The 19660-nt window shown below is 39.2% G+C and overlaps 1 protein-coding gene across 1 annotated transcript; it reads right to left on the reverse strand.

Annotated features, from left to right (window-relative positions):
• Positions 1–1408: 1408 nt before the first annotated feature.
• On the reverse strand, positions 1409–18817 carry CNPYb (FGF signaling regulator protein canopy b). The gene is made up of 6 exons (XM_089252088.1): positions 18419–18817; positions 15313–15436; positions 11212–11346; positions 10749–10833; positions 6186–6303; positions 1409–4603 (listed from the first exon to the last, which is right to left on the reverse strand). Exons 1-6 carry the CDS (start codon positions 18561–18563, stop codon positions 4473–4475), a joined length of 738 nt encoding a protein of 245 aa, XP_089108214.1. The 5' UTR covers positions 18564–18817; the 3' UTR covers positions 1409–4472.
• Between the last annotated feature and the right edge of the window lie 843 nt (positions 18818–19660).

Below are 19660 nucleotides of genomic sequence, written 5' to 3' on the forward strand. Positions count from 1 at the left end.
TGGACTCGACTAATGTCTGAAGTAGTGCTGGAGGTAATTGACGCCATGAATCCTGCAGGGCTGTCCATAAATCCGTAGGAGTGAGAGAGAGGGGGGGGAGATCTCTTCTGAACAGCACGTTGCAAGGCATCCCAGATATGTTCAATAATGTTCATGTCTGGGGATTTAGATGGCCAGCGGAAGTGTCTAAAGTCAGAAGAGTGTTCCTCGAGCCACTTTGTAGTAATTCTGGACGTGTAAGGGTGTCGCATTGTCCTGCTGAAATTGTCCAAGTCCGTCGGATTGCACAATGGACATGAATGGGTGCAGGTGATCAGACAGGATGCTTACGTACCTGTCACCTGTCAGAGTCGTATCTAGACGTATCAGGAGTCTCATATCACGCCAACTGCACACGCCCCATACCATCACAGAGCCTCCACCAGCTTGAACAGTCCCCCGTTGACATGTAGGGTCCACGGATTCATGAGGTTGTCTCCATACCCGTACACGTCCATCAGCTCGAAGCAATTGGAACCGAGACTCGTCAGACGTGTTTCCAGTCCTCAACAGTCCAATGTCGGTGTTGTCGGGCCCAGGCGAGGCGTAAAGCTTTGTGTCGTGCAGTCATCAAGGGTACACGAATGGGCCTTCGGCTCCGAAAGCCCATATCGATGATGTTTCGTTGAATGGTTGACACTTGTTGATGGCCCAGCATTGAAATCTGCAGCAATTTGCGGAAGGGTTGCACGTCTGTCACGTTTAATGATTCTCGTTAGTCGTCCCGTTCTTGCATGATCTTTTTCCGGCCGCAGCGATGTCTGTCGTAGATTTAATTTTTTACCGGATTCCCGATATTCACGGTACACTCGTGAAATGGTCGTACGTGAAAATCCAAATTTCATCGCTACCTCGGAGATGCTATGTCCCATCTCTCGTGCGCCGACTATAACACCACGTTCAAACTCACTTAAATCTCGATAACCTGCCATTGTAGCAGCAGTAACCGATCTAACAACTATGCCAGACACTTGTTGTGTTACATAGGCGTTGCCGACCGCAGCGCCGTACTCTGATTGGTTCCATATCTCTTTATTTGCATACGCATGCCTGTACCAGTTTTTTTGGCTCTTCAGTTTATATACACCATTTTTAGTGTATTTTCAAAAGCCAAGGACCCTTCCTCCCGAAATGACGGGCCTGCGACACCTCTAAACATCCATTCCTTTGGTACTTGAAGCGAGTATCTACGCCCTGTAATAGCTTTACGAGTAAACAAAAATTTCGATTTTCTTTTCGGAAATACTGAACATCTCTTATAACAACAATAACTACTATTAGTGACAGTTTTTGGGAGAGGTTTCACTGTAATACAATAACCACTAGCAGAGACAACACACTCGCAACAAAAGAAAGAAAACACTTCGAAAAAGTGGTGGGAAAACTGTAATAGTTCATGCAAAATGTACAAAAAAAAATGCAAATATGAAACGTTCAAAATAGATGGCACCAAGACAAAATATTTCCCAAGAAAAATGTAAAGTCATATCTGCCTTTAGTTACATGGATTCGGAAAATAGTCAGACTATAATGTTATTGAATGTTTCAAACGGACAATAATAATAGTAATACGCAAAACTCAACTCTAACTTACACAGAGACACAAAATTAAGTGAAATATTTTCGTTCATACATGGCCATTTTGTACATGAATTTGGAGTTAATTAATCTATCTCGACAAACAAGAAACATGGAGGCAACAAGACGCAGAAAAATAGTATTGACAGTTAACTCAAATTTTGTTTCTCTAAGAGTGAATACATAAAAATATATCATGGGTATGCAAGGCCTTCATGGACACCAACTTCAGGGGGATATTAGGCCATCATGGTTGAGAGTTTCATTCACACTGGTAGCGATAATGATTATGATGTCTGAAACATATAGCTTCCACCTTTACCAGACGCACTCACGCAAACAAAACACCATGAAGAAAGAATTATCAACCATGACGGTCCAATATCCCCGAAACAATGTTTGTCATAGGTTTTTGATGCAAACAACTCGCTGATTATACCAATTCTTCTCGGCTATCAAGCTGAGGTCAGTAATTAAGAATGGGAACCAGGCGATTCCATCGAAAACTACGCGAATCATCATGTTAACATTAATTAATTAGGTTTGCCATCAGCGTCAGGTAAAACATCTGGCTCTGTTCTCGATTATGGATCGCAGCTCAATAGCCAAGATCAACCTTAGAGTTGTGATGATTGCTAACTACAGTATCAGTTCATGCTCTAAAATGGTAAATGATAAATGACTAGCATTATGTAATGTGAAATTTCTTGAGCTCGTTTCACGTATTAGGGTGGCCAACGACTTCAAGTTATGTTCAAAAGCATACAAATATGGAAGACAATCATCAGAAGAAAAAAATATCACTTATCAGAAAAAATCGGCGTGCCATATTCTTATATTAGTATAACAATAATATTGCTCATAATTCATTCAAGATGTTACAATCATTACATCAGATTCATTGGGTACAAGGATACCTTGAATCATGAATGTTTCGACTTGTGAGTAATCAAAGTTATGGTCAGAGGCCCTGTGTCTATCTTCTCAACATTTCCGTTGTCGAGGTATGACTCAAAAGCGTGTCATGTGAATTTTTACTGTGTTAAATTTTGGGGTCTTAACTAACGTGACGTCCCTTACAACCTGCAGCCCAGGTGCATTGCACCCCTTGCACCCTTGCTTAAGCCGCCCCTGCATCAGAAATATCATTATCGGCCATAACCAGAGGATTTTCACACTGTTCGCCACAACTTTTTACTGGGAGAGGCAACTTTTTTTTAGCATTGCCTTGACCAAAAATTAAAGCATAGGGTAGGTGCTGTCTAAATAACCCCAACAGGCTCCTGGGCAAAGCGATGTTCCAGGGGGATGGGCCCCCCCCCCCCTACCTAGCCGGAAATGCCTGTCAACCAGATTACACAGGTACTCTCTAAAATTATTGTGATAAATCTCATTATTACGAGGCTCTCTCTATGCACTTGAAGGGATCCTGGGAGGTGACCTAGTTGATCCAAGCATTATGACGAAGTTTGAGTCCCCTATAAAGTCTGACACTATTGATACCCATTGCTATGCAATGATCATCAGAATCAAGGTGCCCGTTTACTAGGAGGGGCTGCTTGAGTGAGTCTGTGGCAAAATGCTGTTCCAGGGACTTCCTACCTCACTAGAAATGCCAGAAATAATAGTTACTTTGAAAATTATAGTGATAAATTGTCATGGGGTCCCTCTATGCACTTGAGATGACACATAGGAGGTGTCCTGGGGATCCATGCATTACTACAAGCCTTGGATCCCCTATAATGTCTCTATTGATGTGAATTGCATTGCAAGGATCATCAGAACCCCCTATTGACCAAGAGGTGCTGCTTGAGTGAGTCTGTGACAAAGTTTCAGGGGCTCCCTATCTCGCTAGAAGTGCTTGTCTACCAGATTAACAAAGTTACTCTTGGTAATTATTGATAAATCTCATCATATATTGTGATGTCCCTCTATGCCAGTGTTTCTGAAAGTGTGCCTTGCGGCTCCTAGGGGTTGTCGCGACGAGATGAAGATATTGATTTGTGCACCCATTTGTGTTTCGAAATGATTCTTTTAATGCTTCAAATTGTATGTGTGAGAATATCTACTATACTATTCTGGGAAGCCACAGACGAGCAATGGATTAAGCAAGGGAGTCGTGGATGGCAAAAGTTTGAGAACCATTGCTCTATGCACTTGAGGGGACCCCATGACCTTATGGATCCACACATTAAGACAAGTCTTGCATCCCCTATAAAGTCACTATTGACACTATTAATGTGAATTGCTATGCAAGGATGATCAGAGCCCTCCCCCAATTCACCGAGAGGAGCTGCTTGAGTGAGTCTATTGTATTAAGACAAACCCTGGATGTCAATCAATTTTTTTATACTTATATCGTGGGAATGTGGAACGAATTGAAGAGATCTCTGTTATTTTATAAAGGAATGAATGAATCTCTTGACTCCCAGTTACGGCTGTAGATATGCAGTGAGCCAAAGATCATACCACTAGGAAAGATTAATAATTAGCAATATAATTAAAAATTATCAAATTCGAGCATTATAGTAATGCATTGGTTGGGATGAACAAAAAATCTATGGTAAATAACGATTACAATCTAAATAATGATTTTTCATTCGGAAAGTATTGTCAGTTGTAAACACAGCTCTGATACAATTAACATCTCGAGACAGAAAACATGCATTACATCTGGATAGAGCATTTTTTGCAGACAGTTTAAGCGATTTGTTTCATCCGCGTTGTTCGTCTCTTGACCTGATTCATCAGTCTGCACAGATAATACTGTTGATGGCAGTTCTAATAGTAAGTAATAAGACACTTTTCGGAAAAATGCAAAAAAAAATTATTTTTGAAAAAAAAAGTGTGATTCTCTATAGTTCGTCTTTCTTAATGTCTTTTTCATTGCTGTTTTTCTTTCCTTTCTTCTTTTTCTTCTTTTTTGGTTTGGTTTCTTTTTCTTCGTCCTTCACTTCGGGGGGTGGAAGAATGTCCTCAAAACAACCTATAACGGAGGAAAGAAAGCAAGTTACTGACCAGTTTTAGAAGTCAGAGTCAATAATTAGTTCCAATATGAACAAGAAAAAAATTCAATTTTTTTTTTTAGCATAATCCAGTGATTATCAAAGTGTGAGTCACTGCCCCTAAGAGCTTCTGCAACGATTGTCAGGAGCATCGTAGTGAATTGGTGATATTGGTGCTTCAGAGTGATTCTCTATTAGACTCATGTGGGGAGCAGCAAATAGATGTTGGCAAGGGATCTATCAGTGAAATAAGTTCATAAACTATTAGTATAATTCATAGGTGAAAATACATGGGGATGGGGGATAAACTCCAACATGAAAGATATGGGCGGGTGATACAGTATCAGGCCTGTAGCCAGAAATTTTGTTCGGAGGGGGGAACCACTTACATTTCGGGGGGGGGGACCAAAATGATAGAACAATAGATTTGGCCATATTTTTTCCCCTTTTTTGGTTATTTTCTCACATTTTGGGGGGACCAGACCCCCAAGTCCCCCCCCTTCCTCTTGCTACAGCCTTGTACAGTATCCAAAGCAAATGTCGAACACTGCCATTTAGATTGGCAATGAACTGTTGATCCTGGTCTGATTAATCATTGTGTGCAGAAAAAAATTACCATGGTGCCACTAGAAATAATCAAACGATGAATACGCATACAGTGCATCTCAAAGGTATAGAGAATGCAATTTTTTAAAAATAAATAAAATATGAACGAAAGAAATGTCCAAAAAAGTTTTGACACGATTATACAACTAATTAGCATATGCCTTTGCACTAATTTTGACATGAATAACAAAATTCAGATTTCAGTTATAAAAAAAAAAAACCCTGTCTCGAAAGTGTAGAGATAAATGGTTGAAACAGCAATTTCCCATAGAAGTTTAATGAATTTGCATAAAGTTGGATTGCACGTGGGCAGTGCTCCAATATGGTGTAAACAAAGAAAGAAACCTGATAACTTTCACTCTTCATTCAGTTGTAAAAATACAGTAGAATCTGGACTATCCTGCCTTCATTAAGACAGAGCGGGGGGGGGGGGGGTATTATGTTCTGTTAGGAGGAGAACTGTTAATGATGCAGCATTTCAGTTTTATAGTCAGAAATGAATTTCATAGCGAGGATAATGCACATAGTCTAATCTATAATTCTTTTATGACTTACATCGTCACCTTACACGACACTTTTCTTCCCAGGTGAATTATTCCAAACCATGGAAAACCATCTCTCTCGAGGAGACTGTCAAATTGAGCTGCAATTTTCTCCAAATCCCTTTTTTTTGGCAACATATTGGAAGCAATTGATCACCTGTGATCTTGTCTACCTATTGTTGAAGGCAGAAGGTGAGAAAAGGGATGTGCGTGTCTGATACGCATCAGTTCAACCAAAAGTGTATTAGAATGTGAATTCCCTCTCGCATACAGCAGGAATGAATAAAGGTGTTAGCGGGGGGAAAAACAGAGAGGAACACAATAAATCCTCTGCAAGATGTTGGCAACAAGTATGTCTGCTTCAGAGAGTCCAAAAAAAATGGCGCATATGATGAAAGAAAAATTTTGCATTTACCATCATCCCCTTTGCGGAGAAATTTATCCATGCATAGGAACTGTTTTAGCGGCACATCCTGGTGGTTGAAGTACCAATCTTCTATATCCGATTCATGCATCTCCAACAAATTTTCACACTAGAAAAGAGAAACAACAATGTGAAAAAACAATGTACTATATCACCAAACATAATCTGGCACCCGGAAAAATTGAGGGTCACAAATTTAGAAGATTTGGCGATTTCTGGCAAGCTGTATAAAACAAGATTTTGATACACAATGAAACCTGTACAAAAGGGAACATCAATAGACTGAAATAATATTCTATTTTAGACAGATTTGCTTTTTATAAAAGTGCAAATCAAAGAACTAATCATTGAACAGACTACGTTTTGGTTCCATTTAAGACAGGTTTCCATCTCATATGGTGTCAGTCTTTGACAGTGTAGAGCCTCAATATTCTTATATATATTATTATACTTTGCACATTGGCTCTCTTACCAAGCACGCTCTGGTCACATGAAAGAATCTCAGTACATTCTGTACTGAAACACGAGATGATCACGTGACCGGATGTCCCTTCGGAGGGTCCAAAGGACCATGTGTATGAGAACAGATCGGCTCCAGCTCTCACACGAAAAACATTCACATGTCGTCTTTCTCTCTCTTAATCTCGTAAATTTTTACCTGTAAATATATTCTTTATCACCTCACAATTAAATGCCATGCATCTCATATCATGTCTCATCGATACGGAAGTCAGATGCGCTACCGCCACACCTTAGCAACAGGTTTCACTGTATATGATGTTAAATTTATATTTATTAAATTAAATTCTCACAATTTTAACCCCTTTCTCATGTCAACTACACACATGTATTTTGCTTCCATTTCTTTAAGTACCATATATACCCATGTATAAGATATACCCTCTTTATTTAACACTAGAACAACAGATTTTGGCCGCAAAGCTACTTTGAAATGTGATTATGCCCAAACGGTTCATTTCAGGTTGTTGAAATTTCATGAATTTTGTTATCTTGGGAAGGATCTTAAATTCCTGAAATATAAATGTTACAGGTTTCTTAGTTCGGTGGTAAAATGAAGTTATACCTAGAATGACAGTACCACTATAGAGATATTTAACTATTGAATATAATTGGAAAACATGTTGAAATGGTCGGTCTTCTTATGCAAACATATTGAGGGAACAGATTTCTCATATCATGGTATTTGCTTTTCTCCAGTACATATTTTGTATCATTCAAAGGCACACTTTTGAAAAAGCTCGTCATCATACATTATTCAATTCATTTTGTGTTTCTATGGATCTTTGCAATATTTTTTTCGCTGCATTGCTTCGCTGATACAATGTCGCAAGATGAAAAGAATATTCATTTTTCCCGATTTTACTAATGGGCAGGGTTCCAGCACAGGAGATGAGATGATTCTTATCATTTTTTGTGTTTCTTATATAACACTATAAATCCACTATAGGGGGCAACCAAATATCCCAGTCTAGGAACCCTGCTGGATGGTGTGGGGTCGTGTCTGGTCTGACGGATGGTGTGGGGAGCCATTATTTTACCCACACATCATGCTTTTGACTGAGAAAAAAAAGTAATTATACAGTTGGTAAGCAGAGAAAACTTAGGTCTTGAGTATCATGAACACACATACAAAAAACTGAAAAACGGAAACATGACCGAAGAAAAAATTGCTATCGCAGGGAGTCCCCCATCAAGGGGTTAGCGCACCAACCTCTCAATGAGTATAAAAATTCCTGCCGTTCGGAATCGGCAATAAATTGTAGGTCCCGGTCTAATTTAGCCCTCATGTGCAGAAAACAACCGTGATACGACAAAAACTGATCAAATGATCTAAAAATTGAACTCGCAGACAAAGGAAATTTCTGCCAGAAACTATGAAATTTCATTACTCTACTAATGAGCAGGGTCATCTTAAGAGCATTAAGGGGAGGGGGGGGCTCAGGCCAACTGATTTTTCTGAGGCCCTACCTAAAAAATTCTCAAAAATTTCAATTAGTTGTCATTTTTGTGAAGCCCCTCTTTTCTTGAGGCCCCCCCGGGTCACGCCGGTGGGCTCCATGCGTTAAGATTTACACTGCTAACGAGTGTAATTGATACTTTCAACAAAATGAATTGATTCAGTGGACAATGTGATTGGCATCGAAAAGCTGTTTCACGTAAGCAGTTTACATTGCTCAGGATTTGGTGGCTATTCATGGTTTTTTTTTTCATTCCGCACATGCAATCTCTTTGGAAATTTCCCAAAAGTATTATACTTTGAACCTTGTCAGTGGACTGCCAATTGAAAATTAAGCTAAGAATTTCAGGAGCTTAAAAATCATAGTCAAAACCTTTTTAAAGTAACAAAACACAGGATTAGTCTTTGTCATAACAAGCCCTTTTGCTCAAATTTGCAAAAAAAATTCATATATGAACAAGGTTTATTGCAAAAAAATAAGTCAAGAAGACTAAATAGGTACAATTTTAAGAAGTTTCAGTGAAGAAAAATAATTTATGTTGATTTTTTCCCCTATCCATCATCCTAGGTAGTTCAAAATTCCAGTCATTCTAGTGTTAAAGACCTTCGAAACGGCAAAAAATTTGTGTATAAGTCAACCACCCCCCCCCCAAAAAAAATTAGACACATTTAAAAGAGAAAACATGAAAATTTTAAAGATATGGAAGGCATGATGATAAATAACCAAAGAGCCTTCAAAATCTCCCCCTTCTTTATTCGAACAACATTTTAGACAAGAGCAATAATGCATTTTTCTATTGTATCAATGGCTACCATGTGGGACAAGAAGGCATGGGTGTACTACATGTTCAGTCTGCTATCCGGATATGAACTCAGCTTATACACGAGTGTAGGCTGTATTTTTTTAAAATAAAAGTGGCAATTTTCAACAAAACTTTGTTTGATTCTTAAAAATGTCTCTTTGCGTTTTCCTAGAGTAATCCTTTTGCTTTTTTTAGGTTTAGTTCGTTGTGGCCTAGTGTATGCCATACAGTTTTGGAGACTCTATCTTCAGAAAGATGTTAAATTGGTTATGACTACAGTTTTATTCAAATAGTAAACATTATAGGAGTTAAATAGGGAAACAAAATGAATTATAAACCTGGAGCCAACATCAACTATCGAGACACAAATAATAAGTCAGTTCTCAACCTTGTCCTTATCCATAATCTGGTCTGTTGAACTGGATCACCAACAAGCTCGTTCAACTTTCATCTTAACTCTATAGTTCAAACTCCTGTCTGACAAACTCCAAATAACCCTTCCTTAAACTCCACCCTTTTGAAGAAAGATGGAATAACTTCTTGGCAAATCGAGAAAAGCCCTCCTCAAAGAAGGCAGCCGACAATCAAGGCATTCCAGGTGGTCTTCGGCAGATACACACCCGAGAGAAGAGTCAAGAGCTGACACCTCCGGGATACAATAGTTGTGAAAATAGAATAGAGGTAAAACATGTTAAGAAGGGTAATTTAGGACATATAGAAGACTGCTTCAGCCGAAGATCAGAGGCACAGACAGTCTTTGGTGGGGGTGGGGTGAGTATGCAAAGTTGGAAAAGAACAAGTGACTTAAGCTGAAAGAAGAATGTGACCGAAGCAGGCAAGAAGTTAGAAAAGGTTTACAAAGAAGGAAAGTCATTTTGAAAAGAGAAAATATGTTGAAAAGATGACTATAGTATGAAAGAGAAAGGATTGTTTGCATTGGACATCAATTAAAACACTGCGTCCCAGCATCATAAATTCCTCCACGATAGACACGTTCAAGAGGAAATACAATAAGCTGTAGGGAATATACAAGATATACTGAAAACCGTCTGTTTAGGTAGAGATACCAATTTTTGGAAAGATTTCATCTGTTCCTACCAGGACTCAAACACGGATCCCTCAAAAGTTTTCAGTATATCTTGCATTAATAAGTGTAGAGTACATGTTTCTCTACATATAGGTGGGAGAAATCGAGAAGTTATCCATATTTAGATGAATAACAACCACATTTCTATGGGCAGAGTAGTTTAGTTACTTTTTTCTGATTTATTAACATTGTGTAACTGTATTTTCGCTATGATAACTATATTTTTATGGGCTTTTCTCCCATTATTATTTCTTTTTATTGATTTTTCTTTATTTTTTCTTGCCACCTTGGGTAATTTATCTATTATGGCTTCTGTATTTGTATTTGTTATCCCACAAAAGAGAATCTCCCATTAACATTTGACTAGGGTGCGGTAGCCCAGGTCGATAAGATACTCGCCTAAGGTACCAAAGGATGTTAAGAGGTGTCGTGAGATAGATAAAACCTTGTCAGAAACTTCCCTGACACAGAAGTACAACAGAAACGGCGGCATGACCACAGAAAAATATTGCTGCATCGGGGAATCCCACATAGAGGGGTTAGCGCACCAAACCTCTCTGTGAGTGTAAAAAAGCCTGCGGCTTGGAATCAGCAAATAAATTGTAGGTCTGTCCCGGTCTAATTAGCCCTCGTGTGCAGAAAATGACTGTGGAGTGACAAAAATGAGCAAACAACATTTAACTAACCTGTGATTTCAAATTTGTTATTTCAGCTGATGGCTTATCCCACAACTCTTCAGGAATGCCAAGATCGACCTTCACACCTTTATCGCTGGAAATACAAAGAAAATAATGTAAAACACTTCAGAACAGAAGAAGTGCATGATGGGGCCAAACAAATCTCAAAATATTTACATGCTCGAATCATTATTTTCTTTGCTAGCGTTAGGCATGTGGTTACAAAAAATACATGCTTAGTCAAAATTGTTATGTGCCCTGGGCATGTCGGTACCAGCCCTGGTACATATGGTAATATGGGCGCTAGCGACTTCACACTTTCTTGATGGGAGTTTGTCATTGCTCACATATTTCATAGACTCTTCGCTGAGGAGTCATTGATGCTGAGGTGTCCTCAGCTTGAGTTTGCACATCATTCGACATGATGATGATGATGATGATGATAGTATAATTAATAAGTAACAACACTTACACCAGGTCGTGCAGAACTTTGAATGTAGTGCTCATGCCCTTCGCAAATCTAGTACTGTCTTTTCTTTCCTTGTGAATGTTGTAATCCAGAAGCCTGTCACATATTCCTTCGAGGGATTCCACTAATCTCAATTCACTGTAATAGTAGAAAATACAATGCCAATGAAACATTCATTCTGAATGCAGCAACATACAAGTTTTCACAGCCATTATACCAGAAATTTTAAGGCAATCAAACTGAAAGTTTCTTGTTTTTTGTGGGTTTTTTTTCATTTTGCACATTCCGCAACTATGGTTGAGCCACACATTTTTTTCCCCATAAGTTATTATTATCAACCTGGATGTAGGAGACCCGAAGTCTCAATTATTGAAAATTTTACGAAGTCCTAATTGGATCATAATTTGGGTTGGTAGGTTTTTGACACTGCAGTTTTTGACGGTTTGAACTGTCAGGTCAAAAACCTCAAATATATATTGCTTTTCAATATAAAAATTCCCATTGGAAATACACATGTTAATTGCGTGTAATGTTTAAAGTAACTTTGTGTTATACAAAGAAATTACTACCTAATGTGATTTTTTAATAATTTTCTGCTCTCTACAGAATATTTTTGTACAATATATACATTTCTTTTCTTATAAAATATACAATTTGAATACAGAACAGCATAAAAGCTGAAGGAAAAACTAAGGAACTATTTGATATTCTTCAATTCAAAATGATTCTCGACCTTCCAAAATTCCTTCGACTGCTTATATATGTGTATTGATATGAACCATCTGCTGTACTCTTTTTATAACAAATAGGTGTTTAAAAAGTTGTTTTACACCCCATATATGTAATGTTGCGATTTCTGTTATTACATTATCTAACTACATAATCACACTGATACTTAAAACGATGCCCTTATTACGAAGTACGAAAGCCTGGATAACCAAGTGGAGATCGAGAAAATTCATTCCTCTGTGGGGAATCAAACCACTAATCTCTCACTGACCGGTGGTGGTTCGATTCCACACTGAGGAATGTGAATTTTCTTCCCGAACTACATCTCGATCTCCACTTGGTTATCCAGGCTTTCGTACTTTGTATGAACAGCGGACAGTGACATTGTTTCTCTCGATACCCCTTATTGCACATAACATTAGAATATAGTCAGCAATCAAAACACTAAATTGTAGGACTGAAATGTCCTTTAATTTGGTAGTGCTGGCTTGTATACGATGCTTAAGAAACAACTCCTGTGACTTATATTCTTAGTGCAAAAGTAAGAATAACTAAATTTGACTATGGTATGATATGATATGGTATATGTACTAGCCTTTCGTTGTTGTCATGCGTTCAAATGAACGAATGTTGGGAAACATTAAAAGCAATCTGGGTATGCAAATAGAATGTAGCATGTTTTAATAAATTAATGTTTAAAAACAAAACATTGTAGTATGCAAAAAAATAAGTTTTCATCGTGTTCAAAACATTATCCAAAAGCATTCATTTAGGTTTTTGACAGTTTAAACCAGTTTTCTACACTTTTCATGTCAAAATCCCAACCCTGGGCATAATACATAGTGGGACCTCCCATAACGCTGTGTTTCTCAACTGCCAGGTTAATTTTTCCTCATTTATTTCTCAAAGACGTATGGCCAGCCTTCCATTAACATAAGAGGAATAAACCTGACCACTGCCATAACGGACACTCTTTGAGCTCCCGAAACTGGGCTCCAACGCATTTCGCTGTATATTAACAGACAGCTCCAACAGAAATTTTAGTCCCATACGTGTCCATTATTGAGAGGTTCCAATGTATTACCAATGATCCATGCACATGTAGCACTGCTTTTCAATGGCGTTCTCATAGTGAAGACATACGTAAGGTAAAAAAAAAGTTCATTTTTAAATTCTTGGTCAGTTTCTTCCAACTGAAAGCGTTGAATGTGGTCAACATTCACAGGAAGGTCAAAAAACAGGTCAGGTGAACATACGCAAGTCTTTGTTGGTGGTTTATGGTGAACGGGGAACTAGCAATATGAAAAAAGTTGTCATGTGTGTCCTGCTCTATCAAACGGAACATATTGTAATAGTACTCACTGCCGTGCACTGTATATATACACAGAACGAACCAAACACAACTCCAAATTAACGCCACTATTTATCTTGCAGAATTCTAGCGTTATATTGAATCACAGTTTTAACTCATGTAATCCAGAGGTCATCCTTCTCAAAATACAAATTAACAAAACCATAAATTTTAAATTTCGTTACTTTTACACAAAATTAACTAGATTGTTTTGTTTCTCACAAAATTATGGATTATTTTCACAAAAACGAGACACTACGAAAAAGGTTCGGACAGACCCCCCCCCCCCAAATGTATGTCTATGTTCATGGAAGATTCATTCACCAAAAATTTTTTCTTAATTAATTCCGTTAAATCATCAGACCACCAAGAATTTGAGTAACTCGTAAAGAAAGAAAAATGGTATTTGTTCTATAACGTGTATTTGAAAGAGACAAGTTCAACTAATCCAGAGGTTCTGAAACTCCCCCCCCCCCCACACACACACACACGCGCGGCACCCCCTTTCCTTAATAAAGACTCCCCGGAGCAATTTAACAAAGAATCATTTCAAAAAAAGTTCGTCATGGGCCGCTGCTCTGCGATAAAAGTTGAAAGCATGTCAGGGCACACGGTTTGAGAACCTCCGAACTAGTCTAAAAGAGTATACATTTGCATAGTCATATTGCCTACTATTAAACCAGACATGCACCTCTGTAGAAGTTCTACTGAATTGATACGTGTTGGAATGTCCGCATACGTGTTATGAACCTATCATGAAGTTTATTTCTGTGTAGTGCTTGTTACATGTAGTGCTCCATCGGCCATCAGTTTTTCTAACTATGAGTGACTGAATAATTGAACCATTATAGGACTGCTGCTCTCTGTGGCGAGACTTTTTAAATAGGGGATCAGCTCGTATTCGCACCTTGAAGTTGGAAACCACACAAAACCAACACTGCAACAGAAGAACGCAACTGTATTAATCATGATGGAGCTGCCAACTGTGGTACGGAACCTCTTGATACCAAACTTTGAGGCGCAAACGCAAGCCGATCTCTCCATTAAAAAGTCTTGCCACAGAGAGCAACAGGCAATACAATACCTACAACGATATAATTATTCAATCATAACACTTATAGTTAGAAAAAAAAACTGGTGGCAGATGGCAGCACTACTCATAACAAGCATTACACAGAAACAAACTTCACATCAGGTTTCACTACACGTACACTCCAACATATCAATTCGTTAGAGGTTCTACAAAGGAATATGGGTGAGGTGCGTGTGTGGTGTAGTAGTAGAACCTTTTAGTAGTACTCCTTGGCAATGGTTGTGCCGTGCGGTGCATACTCGTGATGAACCGTGCCACTGGAGTCAAAGAAGACGGTCAGCATGACTTTGCACATGTGCTTCATCTCCGAAGACCAAATCAGTCAAAATAGAATGAAGAGACACAATGATGATGCTCGCCTCGTCTGCAAGTTCTCTGATCGTGATTCGATGATCCTGCAGCACCAGAGTCCCCACTTAGTCGATGACGATCTCATTTCTGGATGTTCAGGGCCTATTAAAACAGGCTTCACTCTCCATTGACATGCTGCCATCTTTTGAAGCAACTGCAAAACTTCCTTATCAGTGTGGGTGCCCATTCCTTTATTTTGCAAGTCTATTAAATCGTTCCCCACTTGGGGCATCACTGCGCTTCACACAAAATTTAAGGCAATAGCATTGTTCAAGTTTTCCTGCCATTTTGTCAAAAACATAAATGTGACAGCGTTTGCTTACAATCCCTCATTCATCGGCAGTCAGACAATGATTCTGATTTGTTCTAAATCAGAAAAAGACTTTTGGAACCAGTAAAGATGTGGTTCCGAAAGCACTTCCACTAGCTTCTGCACGGATGGGTTGACCCTTTTGAAATTTATAACCAGTTCCTATATTTATTTATAATGAATATCGGATATTGCTAACATTTTTTCACATTCCCATGCAACTTCGCTACAACTGTGAGCTCGACTGTATAATGTAAAACTTGAACTTACGATTGGGCATATTTCTTCTTCTTCCTCAGAGACGAGTCCATTTGATAACCTGTTTCAATGACATCATGCGATTTTCCCGTTTCTGACAACTTGTTCTCTAACTCGATGACAAAGTATTTGCATACTATGGAAACGAAAAATAAAAGAAAACAATTAAATGTCAAGAAAAATAAGTATTGCATGTAACGTTTCTAAGGAGAAACGCAGCGTTAATGCTTCTGGTAAGTTATCAGGATGACCCGAGCCCAATTACTGCCCTGGGTCCCCAAATTCAAACAATTTATGAATGCAAACCAATCAAACATTGTTGACCCTAGTTTTGGAAATGGCATAATGGACTTCTTTGCCCAGGGCCCACCCCTTTAAGTCAATGTCTTGTCCCGGGGTGATCATTGTCATTAATTAATAATAGCGGCCAAAATGACCATAATAACAATTGAAAATACCCTTCAAAGTTACCTCGCCACTAATCATCACAAATAGATGGTTATTATCGTCTGTTATTGGCTGTCATCCCAATTTACTGTACAGTCATGAGCGGAGATACGAGGGTGTGGGGGCATTGCCTCCTCAGCATTCAAAAGTGGAGTGGGCAGATCTAATGTATACATTTATTGAATTGACATCATCATCATCGTGCCCCCCCCCCAGCAATAATGGCCTTGCCCCCCCCCCCCAGAGTTTCAAGTCTATCTCCGCCTATGTGTACAGTGTAGTTTTTCTTTAATAGCGGTTAATGAACAAAGAAACGACCATGTGGTAAACTTTGTCATAACTTGTGGATAATGGGACAAAACGCAATCGAGGAGACTGGCACCACAGATGCTGGACCTGAGGCCGATTTAAGGTTTCGCTACCCCTGTGGGCTGTACACTCTTTCTAATCTAATTTTCTTGAGTACTCATCCCTCAAATCTGCAGCCCTATGTTATAACCTGCTTTACCCCACCCCTGTAAATACGCTTGGTTGCTCACAGGATTACACACGCTCCAGGTCACTCATTAGGTCATTCACTGACCTGGTCTCTTGATCAAAGAAACAATCATGGTCACTCTTACACCCAGACACTCTCTTTAGGTTACTCCCCTGACCTGGTCCCTCACTCTATAGGTGGTCATTCTTTTGGTTTTCTTTCATATGCTTACACACTATTTTGGTCACTCTTATGGTTGCTCACTGACCTGGTGTCTTGATCTCTAGGTCACTCCCATGCTCACACTCTATGGGTCATTGACATGCTAACACACTATTTTGGTCACTCGCTAACCTGGTGTCTTGATCTCTAGGTCACTCCCATGCTCACACTCTATGGGTCATTGACATGTTAACACACTATTTTGGTCATTCGCTAACCTGGTGTCTTGATCTCTAGGTCACTCCCATGCTCAAACTCTACAGGTCACTCTTTTGGTTGCTCCCTGACCTGGACCTTTGCTCTATAGGTCACTCATTGACTGGTTCTTTGCTTTCCTGGTCATTCTTGATCCCTCACATGTCTGCACCCTCTTTTGTTCACTCACATGCTGGCAAATCTTGTCTGCCACTCACTGGCCTAGTCCCTCGCTCTCCAGACAGGGGCAGATTTATGGTTCGGTTTTATTACTTGTGGGCTGTGTAAAAACTTTCGCCACCCTTCCCATGTTCTAATATTTGTCTGGACCACTCATTCCTCGAATCTAACGCCCCTCCGAACTTACCACCCTGGGCTATAGCCTGCCAAGTGCTTCTGTAAATATGCATCTGAGCTGGACAAAAAAGGGGGGGGCATGCAATTCACCCCTTATCTTCTTTTATGCATTGGTTCAACATTTATAATGGGGGGGTGCTAAAAAATTCTTGCCCTGGCTGACCGTGTATCTCAGTTCCCAAAGATTTTTTCCATCACCCCCCCCCCTTCTTTAGAACCTTTTTTCTCATCGCCCCTCCCCCAACTTTAGCCAACCAAAAGGCTTCTACTGAGCACCCCTGGATCATTCCATAATCCCCAGCAGGAAATATTGCCCACTTTGGCAAACACCAGTGATGTAGTTGCGCAGCCCAATTTTGAATCACTTTATACCCAGGATTTGAATAAAGTGAGCACCTGGGCGATAGTCATTTTTGTTTTATTATTTTCAAACGATACTGCAAGTCGGTGATGTGACTTAATCAAATCTACCATACATAGCATAAATAGGTCTCCAAAAGATCCGGCAAGGAGTAGGACTTAACTTCCGAAAAGTCTTCTGCCATACACAACATAAACAGGTACGCATCCTCTGTGATTAAAAAATTCTGTGGATGCTCAGCGACATGTTATAAAATAATGTGGGTGCTCAGCCACATGTTACAAAATATTTATGATGCTCAGCCGTATTTTACGAAATATTTATGATGCTCAGCCACATGTTACGAAATAATTAGGACACTCAGCCACATGTTACAAAACACTTTGGTTGCTCAGCCACATATTACAAAATACTGTAGGTGCTCAGTCATATGCAAAAAAGCAGCCTACTGCTTACTCGAGCCCCTAGACCCCCTCCAGACCCTACACTACTGGACAGCCACGCAGAATAGGGTAGTAATGCCAACGTTTTACAACCGATTTTTGAAAACACATTTTCATACACTAAAGCCGGGTTTTCCTAGGAATAGGTGTTTTGCACCACGTGAACCGAGCAGTATAATTTCGCGTCGGCAGCAACGTATTACATAATCACGCAACGCGTTTTCCTAGCGTGGCGCATCAGATCAGGGCGGCTATATTATAGTACATGGCCTTAGCTACTCTGTGTCCTCTGCATGCTCCGGTTTGAAGGGAAGAAAAAGAAAACACACAAGAGAATATCGGCAAAACGCGAGGCGCACGACGCATTTGACTCTTCCAGAAGCAGTCGGCGTGATTGGCCGACTGCTTCTGGAGGACGTAAAACGCTGTCGTGAGAAGTATTGCGATCCGTAGGAAAACGGTCATGCTGCTTTTCTCATTGGTGAGTGGACGGCGCGTCGCGCTGGGCGAATCACGTTGAGCGCGGCACAGAAAAACCTGCTCCTAGTAAAACCCGGCTTTAGAAAAGTTTGAGGTTGAGCGTTGAACATATGTTGACAATAAATTGGATCCAACCTTCACACTGCTTGGCGAATTTGACTCCGTATAGCTCTTCTTCCGGTGTTTTGGGTTCAACCCCGTCTTCGTCGTCATCGTCTCCGCGAACCATCGGCAGCAGTAACAATAAGGTATTCAATGAAAAAATCACTAATAAATTCATGTTCGTGGTTGAAACCCAGGTGCCGCATCAATCACGAAAAAATAGAAGAAGAGGCACAAAAACGCGCGAGCGGGCTGTTTTCTTTTTTTTTTATCCGCACTTTGTTTACTTTTACGTGGCTTAAGGTGAATGGATGCCGATGATTATTTCCTTTTATTTCTACGTTATCAGCTTTCAATCATCAAATTATATTGACTTGCGGTTTTTTTTATTTGTTTACTTGTTTACTATAACTTACAATACAATACAATAATAATTATACAGGGCTCTCGGCTACTATGACCATCCCCTGATCATTAAAAAAAAAAATTGAGAATAGAGATGCCAGGATCATAACAAAAACATCTAGGAAATTAGAAAAAAGAAATTATGCCTATCAATTATACATTAGCAGTCAATAATAATTAAAAAAATAATAATTGTCAAAATTAAATGACAACAAAAACCATGAATAATACATTGTCGCAGGTGATGACAACAACAAAAGCATAAGAATCATAGCACAGATAATGACAACAATAAAAGTATTGAATGAAACAAAGCAAAGAATAGTAATACTGAAAAATTTATACACATATATATATACACACACACACACATATATATAGTGAGTATCGATAGGATGAAACTTGAAAACCAACAACTAGACGAAACGGGAACTACGAGTGACGAAACGTTCAAAGAGAGGAATAATAATATTAGGAGGAGTCGACGCAAAATCTCGCCAACAAGAGACCGGAAAATGAAGATTGCGAAAAGTAGCATTACGCACAGAATCATAATGACTGCAATAAAAAAGAAAATGAGAAGCAGTTTCCAAATTGTTACAATGGCTACACAATGGATTATCCGCCCTATTAATGCGATGTAAATACTCAAAAAGAGGAGCCCTGTTACAGAGGAGCTTGTAAAACATATTTTCAAATTTACCGGACGAAAAAAAGGATGAATACAATTTGCAACAATCATAAAATGGACGGAAATCAGGAAGTGTATTTTTAAGTGATTGAGTGAAATATTTTTTATATCGGGATTTAAAAATTGAGTTCAGATCTTCTGGGTAGAGGCTGGAAGGGGTTACACGCTGAGAAGAAGCC

The sequence above is a fragment of the Pholcus phalangioides genome, unplaced genomic scaffold (genome assembly GCF_987345545.1).
Source record: "Pholcus phalangioides strain wild (caught in Gottingen) unplaced genomic scaffold, Ppha-v1.0 ptg000028l_1, whole genome shotgun sequence".
Classification (NCBI taxonomy): domain Eukaryota; kingdom Metazoa; phylum Arthropoda; class Arachnida; order Araneae; family Pholcidae; genus Pholcus; species Pholcus phalangioides.